Here is a 16,112-nt window from a genome sequence, read left to right as displayed (position 1 = left end):
TTCACATCTTCAATAATGTTTTGTCGAAAGTACATTAGCACAAGTTTTAAATTAGTTCATTTTGAACTTCATGTGAGATATATAACGCATTTTTAGCTCCAGACTTTAAATGCTTATTCAAAACTTCATCCCCCGATTCGACACGGAATTGTAATAAATCTGTAAAAACTGAACCTTCGTCATTTTTACCTCTTAGTGGAAGATCGTGCTTTGCACAAAATAAGATTGACGATATGATAGAACGAAGTTTCACCCTGTTTTCTTCTATTTCTCTATTAAATGCCGAATCTATTTGCTCATGAACACTCAATTGTTTTCTCTCTTTTGAGTTTAAAAAATGTTGTGACGCATTAAGTGCGTCTTTATGCCAAATACTAATTTCATGAGCCTTTGAAACCTCGTTAAATTTTTGATATTTTATGCATGGTGAAACAATGAATGCTCCTTGAACACCTCTATGTACTCGAGGTCGAAATAATACACAAACGCGACATAGTGGGCCTTTAGAAACAGCTGAGTAACTTAGCCATGGATAAAGTGCAAACCATTCTATACGAAATACTCTCGTAGAGCCGTTGGTCAAATCTTTTTTGAAGTCATATGTTTTTGATGGAACCCAGGGGTCCTTCAATAACTTTAAACGTAATTCGTCATCAACGTAGGAATTCAAATACAGTCCAATATCTAATTTATTAGCACCAACAGTCAACTGATGAAGGAGTTGTGGCACTTCTTTTTGTTGGCTACTATTAGAACTATTAGTACTTAAATTACTTAAATTACCTATGTCATGATTGCCTTCATTTATACTTGATTGGAGTTGTGGCACTTCTTTTTGTTGGCTACTATTAGAACTATTATTACTTAAATTACTTAAATTACCTATGTCATGATTGCCTTCATTTATACTTGATGGACTTAATTCTATCTTGCGTTTCTTTTGCAAAAAATTTCGTATGTCACTCATTTTTATATATTAATAATTTTACGTAAGAACTAAAATAATAAGCACGTTGAGATATACACACACGGACACACGACTGTCGACTAATAATGATTCCGATTTTATCGTATAGTGTCGATGGATGTATAGGACATATCAGTTGTCACGTGTATAATATACACTGTATGTCTGTATATTCAATATATAAATCGGTCATTTTTATCGCATGCGATAAGCTTACGAGTTGTCGATCATTATCGGATTTTCTAATCGCAGCCAATATCCCGCATTACTTTGACATTACTTCTGACGAATAAAAAAAAAATAACTTTGTATCGTCATTTAATTTGAAAAAATATTTCTACGTATTTAACTAAAATTATTTATACATTATTTAAAAATCGGCGTATACTATGCACGATGCACCCCCTTGACAAAATTCCTGCCGGCGCCTATGAATTCATACTTGTGTGTTAGAATATTATATGTGCTTAAGCGTTGGCGATTTTTCAATATTTTTATTTTCAAGTAAGATATGTTTATTTAAAATATCAAAAATTAAAAAGGCTCATTTCTCGCTAGAAAATTAAAATATTGAATAAAATCCAACGCTTAAGCACAGATAATGTTATTACCTAAAAATGTTATAATAGGTCAATTCACTTTAATATCAAAAATAACAGCATACTATTGAAACTAGTGAACGAAAATTTGCCATATCGTAAGTGTGTAAGACGGAGACAACAAATGCATGGGTAGCGTCCTATTAATAATGTATAAACAATATTTTGAAACGTGTGGTTATACGAATAACCACGTAATGAGTTTTTAAACTTTTTGCTACTCCGATTATGGACGAAATAATGGTCGCACGTACTTTGAATATAATGCCTTTTTGAATCCTCGTACACCAAAAGACCAGAATCTCGAGTTTTATAGTGATCAAACGAAAATCCAAAATCCAAAATATACGTAACTACGTAATTTTATAAGTACAAAAAACACAAAATCAACACGAAAAATCATAACTCCCGAATCAAAATTCGGATGACCTCAATCTCCATCGATATGGCGCAAAGTAATCTTATAACATCCGACATTCCGACTGTTATCACCGCGCCCAAAAACTAAGTGTTCGTGCCGAAAACCCGAAAAACGCAAATTTTAAACTTTCGAAGCCCCAAAAGACGGAAAAAACAACTCCTATGGTCTCAACACAAGATGCCGAATTTGATTACCGACTTCTAAACTATACAAATCTCGAGTTTCATAAATGTCATAGAAAAACTAATCTTTTTCCAAAATTCACCTGTGGGGAGGTCGAGGACCTCCCAGAGTCGGGAATACATTTCAGAAGAGCCTAAGCTGAAACTTTTGGTAACTTTAAAGTATAATATTATCATATGTGAACGTCATCTACAACTTATAAATGATTTATTGAACATTAAAAACTATTACATATTTACATACGTTTGTTCGCATTAGTAAGTACGCCAGCAGCATACAACATTCTATGCCAGTAATTTTCCTAGAAGTAGTTACCTATTCATATAATCGCATCAATAATATATCTATTTGAGAGTGTTAAACATGATCAATTGTTTATATAATTGATGAACTTTAAATTTCAATCATCAAAGTTAATATAATACGTCTCGAAAATGATTATAATTAAATGTATTTTGTTATAATACTATAATATGACGTATCTTGAAATATACTAACGCTGGACAATAGGTATAAACGTATAGTAAATTAGTAAAATAACATATTTATTATGTATATTATAATATTAGGTATGTAGTCTATTCAGAACTATTGTGGTCATCTGTTTGTGGATGAGATTAATCCCACATAAGAGAACGAGAAATGGTGAAATCTAAAGTTTATCGATAAAGAATTTTACGGATATTCTATTTAAATTGTCAGTGTAACGCATTTTCCAGTAATTAAATAGATAGCTTTCAAAAAACATAAAAAAACCAAAAAATCATACAAAATTCGCTTTATCAAATAATCTAAGATTTTAAATTATGATAACGAGTTATTAATTAGTGTAACTATGGTTCAGGTTTTAGACGGTTATCACTTAAAATATCAGCAAACAATAATTGAGGTTATGTTCAATTCATATGTAAATAATTGTCACGGACTAAAATATACAGGACTGGACACGAGATGAATATTGTGGATACGAAATATAGTACAACAGGCGGAGTTCGAGGGATATTCCGTTCTGGCCACATAATTTCTTCCTAAATTCAATTAAGAGGTTTTCACCATCGTTTTTAAGGGGTTTAAGATAGACTATTATGTTCCGTGAAAATACGGCTTTCGAAATTTGATTCCCGGGCAAATACGTTCCGGGGAAATATGGTTTCCAATTTTTTAACTTCCGGAAATATCTGTTCCGGAAAAATACAGTTTTCAACTTTCGGATTCCGGCAATATACGTTCCTGATAAATACATTCCGGTCACATACCGTCCGTGTAAATACGTTCCGGAACTATACGTTCCGGGAAAATATTGTTTTTGAATTTTAGATTCCGGGTATATACAGTCCGGATGATTACAGATTTGATTCCGGATACATACGGTCCGGACTAATACGTTCCAGAACTATAAGTTCCGGACAAATACGGTTTAATGATTTTTGATTCCGGCGATATACGGTCCGGATAAATATTTTCCGGGATTTATACGTTCCGCCAATTTATTTTCCGGAATTTTACGGCCTTCCCTCTTAAACACATTTCAGCAAAATTCGTTTATTGAAAAAAATCTGTAAAATACTAGTAATTGAACAGTCTGATCTAGTCTTTGAATATTTTAAACCCAGTATTTGAACATTTGAAATTTATATAGGTATTTAGTTATGCCGAAAACAATAAAAATGTATTAGGTACCTAAAAGATTTTGTAAATGTGTAAAGGCAAATAAATTATTAGGGCACAAAAATAACAAGTTTAAAATATTTAAGCATTACAGTTTGACATTGAGTATTTCCATATGATTTAAATTAAATTAAATTATGTTTTTCAGATTCAAACATTTATGTTCCTAATTCTTTAGACGTAGGAGCATTTATCAATGTACGCCCAATTGCAGATGACTTAAAATACAAATTACTGAAATTTCCATTTAAGCCAACTAGTAATTATAATTTTAAAAATGATATGATTCCAGGTGCTAAACGAGGATTTATTGTTGGGTGCTTAGATAAATATGACTGGATGGTTTATTCTCCAACATGTAAAGGAGTTAAATGCAAATTGTGTGTGTTGTTTAAGCCTACACTTAAAAGAGGACTATTTGGAGCATTTATAATTAAACCTTTTACTCAATTTTATAAAATACACGAAGAAGCAAAAAAGCATAGTCAAATGCAATGCCATAAAGAGTCAACCACATCAGCAAAAATGTTTGAGGATACATTAACATTAAAAAAAAAAATGTATTGGAAAAAATAGATTCTGCCAACAATAGAGTTATTGAAAATAATCGAAAAAAATTATACCAATTATTAAAACATTAATATACTGTGGAACACATGATATTGCTATACGAGGAAAATGTTCTAATGAAGGAAATTTTGTTGATTTACTGAAGTTTCGGGTAGACTCTGGTGAATCAATTTTGATGAATCATTTTGAAACATGTACAGCTAAAACAAAATATGTATCCCATAGAATACAGAATGAGATAATAAGTATCTGTGGTGATGTTATTCGCAGTGATATAATATCTTGTATTAAGGATTCTTATGTATTTTCATTATTAGCTGATGAAACTGCTGACATAAGTGGAAAAGAGCAATTATCAATAGGTATTCATTACTTTAACATGAAAAATTTTGAAGTTAGAGAAGAATTTCTAGGTTTCACTGAAGTTCAAGACCTAAGCGCTGAAGGTATTGCAAATGCCTTAATTAATATTACTAATAAATATGGATTAAATATGTTAAAACTTATCGGCCTTGGATTTGATGGATGTTCAACAATGAGTGGTAGAATAAATGGAGTACAAAGAATCATACGGAACAAGTATCCAATGGCATGTTTTTATCATTGTGCTTCACATAAACTGAACCTTGTCATAAATGATCAAAATGCTATATCAGATATTAGAAACACTTCTAGTACTATTAAAGATATCATACGATTTTTTAGAGAAAGTATTCTACGTCGAAAATTAATTCCAAATGTTCCTTTATTTTGCGAAACACGTTGGTCAGAAAAATATAAATCTGTCAGACTATTTAGTAAGTATTTTGTGGAAATAAAGACAGTTTTGGATTCATTGGCAATTGACAAAAATGTAAATACAGCTTCTAGAAATCGGGCTTTTTAGCTATCATGTGCTACATCTAATATAGGATTTTTAGTCAGCTAAGAATTAATTTCATTTTATTCTGCTATTATGGAACCAGTTGTAACCAAATTACAAGCTGTGTCTGTTAATTTGCATAAGGTGCATTCTTATATTAAAAATGATCTTATTAAAGCATTAAAAAATCACAGAAATTCTTCTAGTGACAATATTCAACAAATATTTAACAATATAAAAAATGTCGCAGACAAGTTTATTGTTGATATTAATATACCCAGAAGAGCTAATCATCAAACTCATCGAGCTAATTACAGTGAAAGTACTCCATTTGACTACTACAGAATATCTATATATATTCCGTACTTAGACTCAATAATAAATTCATTAGAAGCACGTTTCAGTGAACATAATGAAACGCCATTTAAGTCGGGGGCATTTATTCCGTCCGAAATGGTAAACATTGATAAAAAAACATACAACCTTATACTTGAAGAAGTTCAAAATCATTTTCAAATTGAAAATTTAATACCATCTGGATCAGCTTCCCACACAACATTCAAATATTTATTTTGTGTACAATAAATATTTGATAAAAAATCTTGATGAATAATAAATATTTAATTTTCATTGATTTAAAATTTTTAAATATTTTATCAATATTTAATAAACTACGTTTGAACCATTTGGAGTTTTGCGATCAATATTTCTAAACAAATATTTAAATGTTATTATCGACTAATGTTCATTAAAAATAAAAAATTATACAATTAAAAAAGATTTATTTATAAGCAACATTAACTATATTAAACCAAATGAATTCAAATAATAAAATAAATTTCTTGAAGCTGGACTAGATTATAATATATAATTTTAGACTATAGTATATTATAATATACTTTTCTTATTAAAATATAAAATTTTAACTATGATATAATATCATATATTTTATATATATTATTATTATACTACATATTATGATCAAATATAATATAATAGGCAAAATATTAGGTAAAATAAAACGAAGGCAAACACAATACACATAATGTTTTAGAAGTGTGAAACTATTTATTTTCATAAAAATATTTGTATATATCTAAGTATTACTGTATTACCATTATATATATTAGTACATAATTATATGAATAGGTAAAAAAAAGTAAATATTATGTCATATGAATTTAAATTGTATAAAACAAAATATTTTGAAATTTAATCAAAGCAAGAAAAATTTATTTAGTGAGAATTGTATTACATTGTACATTATCAAAACAAAAAAAAATTTAAATATTAAAATATTAAAAAAAGCAATTTAAGCAGAGAAATTCTTATCAGAAATTCTTTTTAAATTAAATGGGGCTTGAGCAAGTACATATTTGATGATTTCCTCCATTTCATTTTGAGATGAATTTTGAAATTTATTTTGCTTCTTGACAGCATCTAAAAAATATTTACAATAAATAATTATGGGTAGCAAAAATATTTAGGATGTTTGTGTATTTTAGCCCTATAAAACTACAAAATTAGTCTTAAGTAGGTAAGACATTACAGCCATAAAAGTTAAGCATTATTTAAAAAGGTATAGAAGATAATACAATATTAATGTATAATGTGTATATATAATGATATAATGATATATTATATATGTATATTATTATATAAATAAGAAGAATATTTTATCAAGTGTTAATTGAATAATCATTTCATTATTTCTGATTATAATAATATTAATATATTACTATATATAGGTATATATATAATAGTAAAAATGATATCTTACCAAAAATCACAGAAGTACAACCCAGGCTACAAAATTTTTTTTTGCCTTTTTTCCCGGTGTATGAGAAATCTTTTAATAGTTCATCTTTGAACAATTTTCCCATCACCCGTTTGACCATTGCCTTGACATGTTTACCGCCGATGTATGAAAGTTTATTTACCTAAAAAGTTAGTACACATACAAATAATAGAAACATTTTCAAAATACCAGATACCTAGCAGCATATTATATGATTTCTTACCAACTGAGTACGGAATTCTTTACTGCCAGAAATTTTTTCTTCAAAGATTTCAAGATCAATTAAATTGTCAAGTGATATATTGAAATCTCTATCAATTAAAGACGAGTCATTGTTGTTAAAATTGGAGATGTCATATGATGGAATATTTTCAAGTCTACTTTCTATTATCTCCATTCTTTGGGCCATATCTCTTTGATTATTTACTGCTCGCTTTAATTCAAATTTTAAAAATGATAGCTTATGAAGAACTTCTTTTTCAAATTATGTAGTTCCTGAACAAAATAAAATAAAATATTATCGATTTACATAATTTTAAACTGTTAGGTATCATATTGCATATACAAATATATTTATTATTAGTGATAAAAAATGAATTAATACTGAAAAATACTAAAATGTTGTAGGCATGTATATATATTATATAGCAGGTTAAGTGTATAATTATATTTGTTATAGTATCTCATAAATATTAATTCATTTAATAATTATAGTAACACATTGCATAAAATATATAAGATTACCATAACTTTAATCGTACACGATAATATTAATTATATAAATAATTTAATATATTAAATACAATAATATAAGAATAAAATGCTTATTCTAGTATATAGTTATGCAATTTGTTTGACAGAACCCTATAGATATTTAAAATGTAGAGTAATAATAAATGTAAGATTTAATTTACTATAACTATATTTATATGGAATATTATATATATTACCATAATTCATAGCTAAAATCAAGTAAAGAACTTTGGTGATTGTAAGAAATACAACTATAGTTATATGAAGGTTCCATTTCAATATAACTATAATATCTTATACTTGACACAATATGCATTAACTAGAATAAATGGTTAGCTATATTATTTATTACTATGTGTTAAGTAATAATGAAATGGATGTTTTACAATTGATATTATTTTATTTATTACACTAACCATTTGAAACTGATACAGAATTACAAATTTCTGGGGTTCTTGTTGATTGTAATTGATTGATTGCATATTGGGGTGTTTCTGCTAGGTGTCTCGGCATAACTTCTGAGCTTCCATTACCTATTATCATATTACAAATATTAACTTTTTTGATTGTTTATATATATAGTTAAAATAAAATTGCATGAAGTATATAATTACCAATTTCAAGATCAGTTGATTTTATCTCATTACTGGTAGTTTCAATAACTTTATTATTTGAGTTTTTATCAAGATAATCTGCAGGTTCAAGATTTGTCTGATCAACTATATCAAAAATAAATATATAAAATGAGATATTTTTGCTATACCTCCATGCTAGAATTCTTACACAAGAAAAATTATAGAATAGCCACAGCCACTTAATTTTAAAAAAAAAACACTAACAATATATAATATATTCCCAATAAATGAAACAATATTTGATTTGCCTGCCCGTCATACTTAAACCACTCATATTAATAAATTATATATCAATTTTATTTTAAAACATTTACCCATATGTTTGTTCTTGGAGGTATCATGAAAAGATGTATCACTAAAAGATAATTTTTTCACAATTGATGACTTTGAAGCATAACGACCATCTGCAGATTTTGTAAGAGTACTGAGTACTATTAGCTTGTAGACTTTTCAGCACTTCATAAATTAAATATAAATAAACCAATAATATAAGTAAATAGTAATTATAAACATAATATAAACTGTTATTAGATAGTTTTACTGTAACATACATTTCACTTTTTTTGAAGATGGTGACCATCCATTTAGTAATGTCCTTATTGTACTTTTTTTGCCACCTTTGATGTTCTCATCACTACAGTCATCATCATCAGACTCTAAGTTAAAAAATAATAGTTTAAGTATACAGATTTGATCATATAACATATGTTTATATTTTTATGATATACAGGTACCTGAAAATATAGGACATGAGGGTGAAACAACATTTGATACTGCTTTTTTATCAGTTCTTCGTTTGGATTTTAATAAAACATCATCATCGGTAGATGATATGTACATGTTAGTTAATCCTTTTTTTACCATTTTCCTAGCTTTATATAATGAATCTGAAATATTATGATATGTATACATGTAATAATGCATGTAGTGCATACTAACAATAATCAGCTACAATATATATAACTTAAAAAGGACTTATATACAACACAACATAATGTAGTATATATAAATCTATATTAACTAAATTATAATATGTTACACAAATAAACTATTTTACCAGATATTTTCAATACTTTGGCCGCATGATAACTGTATTCAGCATCATTAGGAATGCTTTTTAGTTCAACAAATTTTTTTAATGCATTGGGATTTTTAGTATTCGGCCATGCGCACGTGCCTTCTTTTTTTTTAAACCAGCAAGCTGGAACTGCTTCTATTGAATTATCTTCATGAAATTCAACAACCAAATATTGGGACATCTTTATTTTACACTATACCAAAAACACAAACTATTAAATACAATTACAATAAATGATTAACATAAATAATTAATATAAGTTAAGTATAATAAAAAAACATATTCATGACATTTTAGATAAAAAAAAAAAAACAGGTACATAAAAATGTATTAAAATTTAACATATATATATATCAATAAACTGTCAGTAATTCAAAAATTAAATAAATGTAAAATAGGGTATGCAACATTTAAATTACTATTACTAGACAATATCATATATTTTACAAATTCAGTATTCTCAATGTCTATGGTGGAATAAAATTCTGATAAATTTTTTACCACAGCAATACCTAATTTAAGACTACTGATGGGTTTATCAAAAAAAATGCCAATAGTTTCAAAATGCTTAACTACAAAAACATATTTTTCTGTCATAGAATCACGACATATATTAAAAACCTTAACAATTTTAAGACCTGTTTCATCTGTGAACCCAATATAGCTGTCGGATGAAGACTTAATATTTATTTTAATATTATTTTTAAAAACTATCTGGAAATGTGGAACGGTTAAGTGCTCAAATACTGAAGGTCCATAACTGTAAGGTTTTTTATAAATAATTTTTTTTTGAGATTTCAAAACAATTGGTTGGTTAAATAATAAAGATTCGTGGTAGCGGTTAATAACTTGTTCAAGTGGTTTTTCATGCTTCCGGACCATTTTTTTTAAAACTTTCATGTAATTCTCGAAAGGAAAACATGAACACTCTTCAAGCGATTTAAATTTTCTATAATCATCAACTATGTGCAATAATCCATGCACATTATGAGAAATAAACTGAGGACCATATATTTCACTAAAATTTTCAACAAAATATTTAATTAGTTTTTCACTGAAATTCACTAACTTTTCAGAACTAGGTACTAGGACATAAGAGAACTCTAAAACTGATGTGTAAACACAAAAAATGAAAATAACATTCATTATTTAAAATATCTTTTAAGACCACAGGTCCTGTATATAATAAAAATAATCTAAACTCAGTTGCTTTAAACCGACAAATTTCATTTAACCCTCTACATTTTCTTGAAAAATCACTAGGTACAAACGTATTTAATAACAATAAATGATTTGAAATACTGTTTACACTTCGACTTGGAATACGGACATTGACAGGAGCATTTTTTGATACACCTAACCAGAGTAATAGCATTTTTTTCATAACCCCTAAACATACCAAATGCATATAGTCAAGACTAAAATCTTCAACTATATTTATACCTGGTATTTCTGTAAGTATAGAAACAGTAGAAGTGATATGGTGATCATCATCCACACGATTTAAGAAATCTGAATGAGTTCTTTTAGAAAAGTTGGTTCCCAAAAAACATGTTGTATTGTTTATACGTTCTCCTTCTATTCTACATCTTATACAGGATGAATATCCAGCGTGACCTTTTACTGATAAAATGAAACTCTTAGCAGGGCAGTCACAACAAAAAGTATCAACTATCACAATTTTTTTACCAAACTTTGTTTGCATGCCATTTGTATACAAATCTTTAAGTTCAGACACCAAATATTTTAAATAATCATTACAAGATTGAGGTTTTTCTCTTCCCCAGTACAACCCTATTATAAATATATTATGTTGACTATAAGAATTAATAGCTGGGTATCGAGCATATCCTAAAATTGGCCAAAATGTACTTGAGGAACTTTTTGTAAGGGGTAATCCGTCAATTCCTATTACAATTTTAATAACATCATCAAAATTCACTAGCATATCACCAAGACAATTTAAGCCATTAGCAACCCCAAAATGATAATATAAGCCAGGTGACACAATTTGAATATCATTACATTGATTAGGTTTATTTGTTTTTAACACAGTTCTAGCATCAACTGGGATATCTTTAAAACATTTATGACCTTTTAATACTTTTAGTAATGAAGACAAAGAAATAAGAGTGATATTATAAGTCACTGCACATTTCGCTAATGGTTTTAAAATACAATCTTTGTCCTCAAACATATCAAACGAACCACTAATTTTAAGCTGATCATTATTGGTATCAAAATCCTCGTCAAAATCAGAATCTGAAGAAAATAAATTATTTTCAAATTCATTATCTGCTTCATTTAAAGAATTAATTGAAAACCCATCACATGAGATTGGACTACCAGGTAATTTTATGTCAGAAAATGGTTTATTGGCATTTGATACTGAGAAATTTGTATTTTCATTGGCTAAATTATAATCTACTTCATATGATGTACTTGGTTGTAATTCACATTCTACATTTTTATCATTGTCATACAAATAATCAACCATTTCCAGATCCTCCAAAAATCGTCTACGTTTAGTAGACCTACTTATATTTTTATTGACTGACATACTTAAATTACTGACTGACAAAGACAATAATAATACAGTTAATAATACGTACAGTCGACAGTCGTAGCAGTATCAGTAGCAAAATTGGCAATACCACGTCAAGCTAAATAAAAAAAAAAGAAAAAGAAGATTCATAAAATTGTTTAGGGTTAGTGCCTATTATTCGGCTATATTCGCATACATAATATTATGTATAATTTTTTTCGTTTCACTTACCACAATATTTGAAGATTAATAATAAACTGTATTAGATTGAAACTATGGTTGAACTATCTGGCTTTTTTATCCGGTAAACTTAAAAGCATGTCACGCGGACTTAGTTAACTCAATGGACAAAAAAATGCTTTAAATCTGAACTGTAGAGGCGGCGTGAACCCAGTTCATGTACTAACGCGTACAGTTGACAGTCGTAGCAGTATCAGTAGCAAAATTGGCAATTCCTCGTCAAGCTTAAAAAGAAAAGAAAAAGAAGATTCATAAAATTGTTTAGGGTTAGTGCCTATTATTCGGCTATATTCGCATACATAATATTAATATTGTGTATAATTTTTTTTGTTTCACTTACCACAATATTTGAAGATTAATAATATTATACTGATTGTTAACTCAATGAACAAAAAAATGCTTTAAATCTGAACTGAAGAGGCCGTGTGAACCCAGTTCATGTACCAACGCGTACATTTGACAGTCGTAGCAGTATCAGCATTCAGCAGCAAAATTGGCAATTCCACGTCAAGCTTAAAAAAAAAAAAAAAGAAGAAGATTCATAAAATTGTTTAGTGTTAGTTCCTATACCGGCTATATTCATAATATATAATATTACGTATAATTTATATTGTTTCACTTACCAAAATATTTGAAGATTAATAATAACTATTAGGCCTTTTGATACGGAAAACTTAAAAGCATGCCAAGTGAACTTCGTTAACTCAATCCCAATGGACAAAAAAGCACGACAAAATAAATGAGAAAAACTGAACCGTAATGGCGGTGTAAACCGTTCTCGTCGTATAATACAATAATACAGACAGACGACAGTTTAACAGTTATTATGACAAAGTTGAAAATAGTGTAAGACATGGAATAATAAGTAATAACTAAAAAGAAAATACGCAACTATGCATTAATACGCGCACCCCGCACTTCACTTTGTAACAACGACTTTCGCATGTTTAGACATAATATAGAATAACATTGGTTTTACCATGTTTTACACACAGATAAAGGTTATAATAATATTAATTTTATCAGCGATTTTACTCGGTAACAATAATAATATAATAATAAGAAATTAATAACATAATAAATAAGCACTGGGTATTTAGCTATTATTATACGAAATGACAGTTTTAATTGTTTACGATTTTCAATTCCGTAGGGCGTAACAATTTTGTAAATTATTGTAGTGAGTAGAGACAGACTACAGTCGTCTACAGACCACGTTCTTGAGCCACATTAAGGATATTTTTCGAAATAATAGTTATTAGTATTACTGAGTCTTATCAGTAGATTACAAAGTATTATCATAGACAAACAACTATTAACTAACGGACAGTGCTTCCCGCAACGCCCTGCCATGGTAAATCCAGACAACATAACAGAGAGAGAAGACATAACATATTATGAGCATTGGATGCATAAGAGAGAAAAGCATATTTTGGGTTATATAATAAATAATGTTTCGGGACACAGTAACGACCAAAACCTCTCTTTTCTCTCTCAAAGTCTCAACAATCCCGTCTGGTGATTTCTCCCGTCTATGCGATGCCATTATAGTTTATTATAATAGGTCTATCGTGTATGCAGCGTGCATTATGACTTCTTGAATAAGTTAATTAAAATAACTTATTATAGGTACCATTATTTTTAGGTGAATTATATTAATACTCATTGATGAATAATTCTATATTTGCTATACATTCGCCACGTCTTCACATTCTATGCACTTTGAGGCGGACGTACATATATTTGTTAACATAAACATACATAATATAAATTATAATGATAATATACATATTAATGATGGTCGGGTAAAAGGGTATAATTCAATTTTAATAGTACCTATTAATTATAACGTGTATAAATATTATATTTAAGTTCAAAATATATATCCACCAAACTATTACAGCAACTTTATGTTTTTCAATTGCAATTTATATAATTTGTGTCAAATATAAAATTATAAACAAAATTACAAATATAAATAATATATGTTCGCTCTAAGTTTGTAATTTAATTTCAATTGTTCATATAATATACCTATATAACTATAACATATTATTATATATATTATGTTTTAATAACTGTGATGGAAATATTATTATGCTTCTTTTAAACTATTGTAGTGTTATTATTGTTATAATGTTATATATATATATATATATATATATATATATATATATATAATAATTAGTGGATCTATATAATATATATAGGTATTATAAACAGTGATATATTTTTTAATAGTTTTACTGATAATTTTTAAGATCTAACTGCAGTTTCATATGTTTTAATAGTTTTTCATTATAACATATGAGAACTATTCATTTTTATGAACAGTGATTTAGTAAAAAATATATCAAAGCCGCGGTCTTCCATATTATATATATTATAACCATAATATAATCATATTATATGATCTGATTTAATACATTTCTTAGATTAATGCCCGCGTGTACCAATAATTGTAGTGAAATACTCATTATTGAATGCATATTGCATGCGTTTATTGATTTTACTATATTATGAACATCTATTATTTTATTTTCGACTGCTAAGCATAATTATATATATTATAATCGCTATTAAATTATTATATGTTATTATTATATATGTGAAGATTAGAATAAAATTATAAATTATAATATATACTTTTTAAAGATTATAAATGCATATTTTTTTAAGAAATTATTTCAGGTTACAATTTAAGTTGCATTTAATTTGTGATTCGCATTGAAAATAATATATATTTTATTCGATGAATAAAAAATAAAAATAGAATAATAATTGTAAATATTGAATAAATTATGATTATTAACAAAAAATAAATATTAATAAAGTTAAGTTATTTAATGTTACATTATAAGATACATTTAATTTCCAATTACGATTGGAAATAAAATATATTTTATTCAATGAATAGAAAATAAAGATAGAACATTAATAAAAAAGATTGAATAAATGATGAGTTTTAAGATTTATTCAATTTTTAATCATCTTTAAAAATTAAATATTGTTAAGCCAATATTTATTCATAATCATACAATATTTTGGTTACAGCGTAAAAAATAAAATATGTTATCAATAATTAACTAACTTTTAAAATTAAATATCTTAAATCCAATTCAAATTCAATATTTATACAATTGTGTTGATTGACAAATGTTGTGTGGGTAGGTACCTAATTTTTTAAAAAGACTATTGACATAATATGTTGCTTAAAATCATGATATAAAACAAAATAATATTATTGTTAATTTTTGAAAATTATTAATGATTATATTTTAATCTTTTTAATGAAAAGTAGGTATACCATACTACCTACCAAGAAGTATAATATAGTTGTAATTAAATATTAATAATATGATAATTATTACACTAATTAGCTTTTAAAAAATAATTTATCAATCAATTTCATGTACCTAGTTGTCAGTAACATTGTAGTCTGGGGGTTATTTTTCCTAGGTTCAGGGATTTTTTTCCAGGTATTTTTATTTCGTAATTCACTGTTTCTATACTTAAGTTTAGTGCATATTCATTAAAATTATGTATAATAATCTTATCAATAAACCGACATAAATCGTTTTCTTCAAACAAATACAGACATATACAGTTAATGATATTTACCATATTTATCATAGCCTATAGGGCAATATAAAATAATTGTAAGGTTTAAATACAAATTAGATAATTACATTTCCCCCCACCTCCCCCCCACCCAAAAAAAATAAGAAATACTGTTTAATTTTTAAAAAAAAATATTAATATTTTTTGGGAAACAAATGAATTATTTAATTTT

General features: G+C 27.2%; 1 protein-coding gene across 1 annotated transcript; it reads right to left on the bottom strand.

The window, feature by feature from the left end:
* Positions 1-6,582: 6,582 nt before the first annotated feature.
* Positions 6,583-7,621, bottom strand: LOC107882722. Its single transcript, XM_029485085.1, has 3 exons — positions 7,292-7,621; positions 7,051-7,210; positions 6,583-6,710 (listed from the first exon to the last, which is right to left on the bottom strand). The coding sequence occupies exons 1-3, from the start codon at positions 7,475-7,477 to the stop codon at positions 6,583-6,585; spliced, it is 474 nt and encodes a 157-aa protein (XP_029340945.1). The 5' UTR covers positions 7,478-7,621.
* Positions 7,622-16,112: the final 8,491 nt, after the last annotated feature.

This window comes from Acyrthosiphon pisum, chromosome X (genome assembly GCF_005508785.2).
Source record: "Acyrthosiphon pisum isolate AL4f chromosome X, pea_aphid_22Mar2018_4r6ur, whole genome shotgun sequence".
Taxonomy (NCBI): domain Eukaryota; kingdom Metazoa; phylum Arthropoda; class Insecta; order Hemiptera; family Aphididae; genus Acyrthosiphon; species Acyrthosiphon pisum.
Note: the sequence above shows the minus strand (reverse complement) of the source record. Positions and strands in the feature narration are given on the sequence as shown.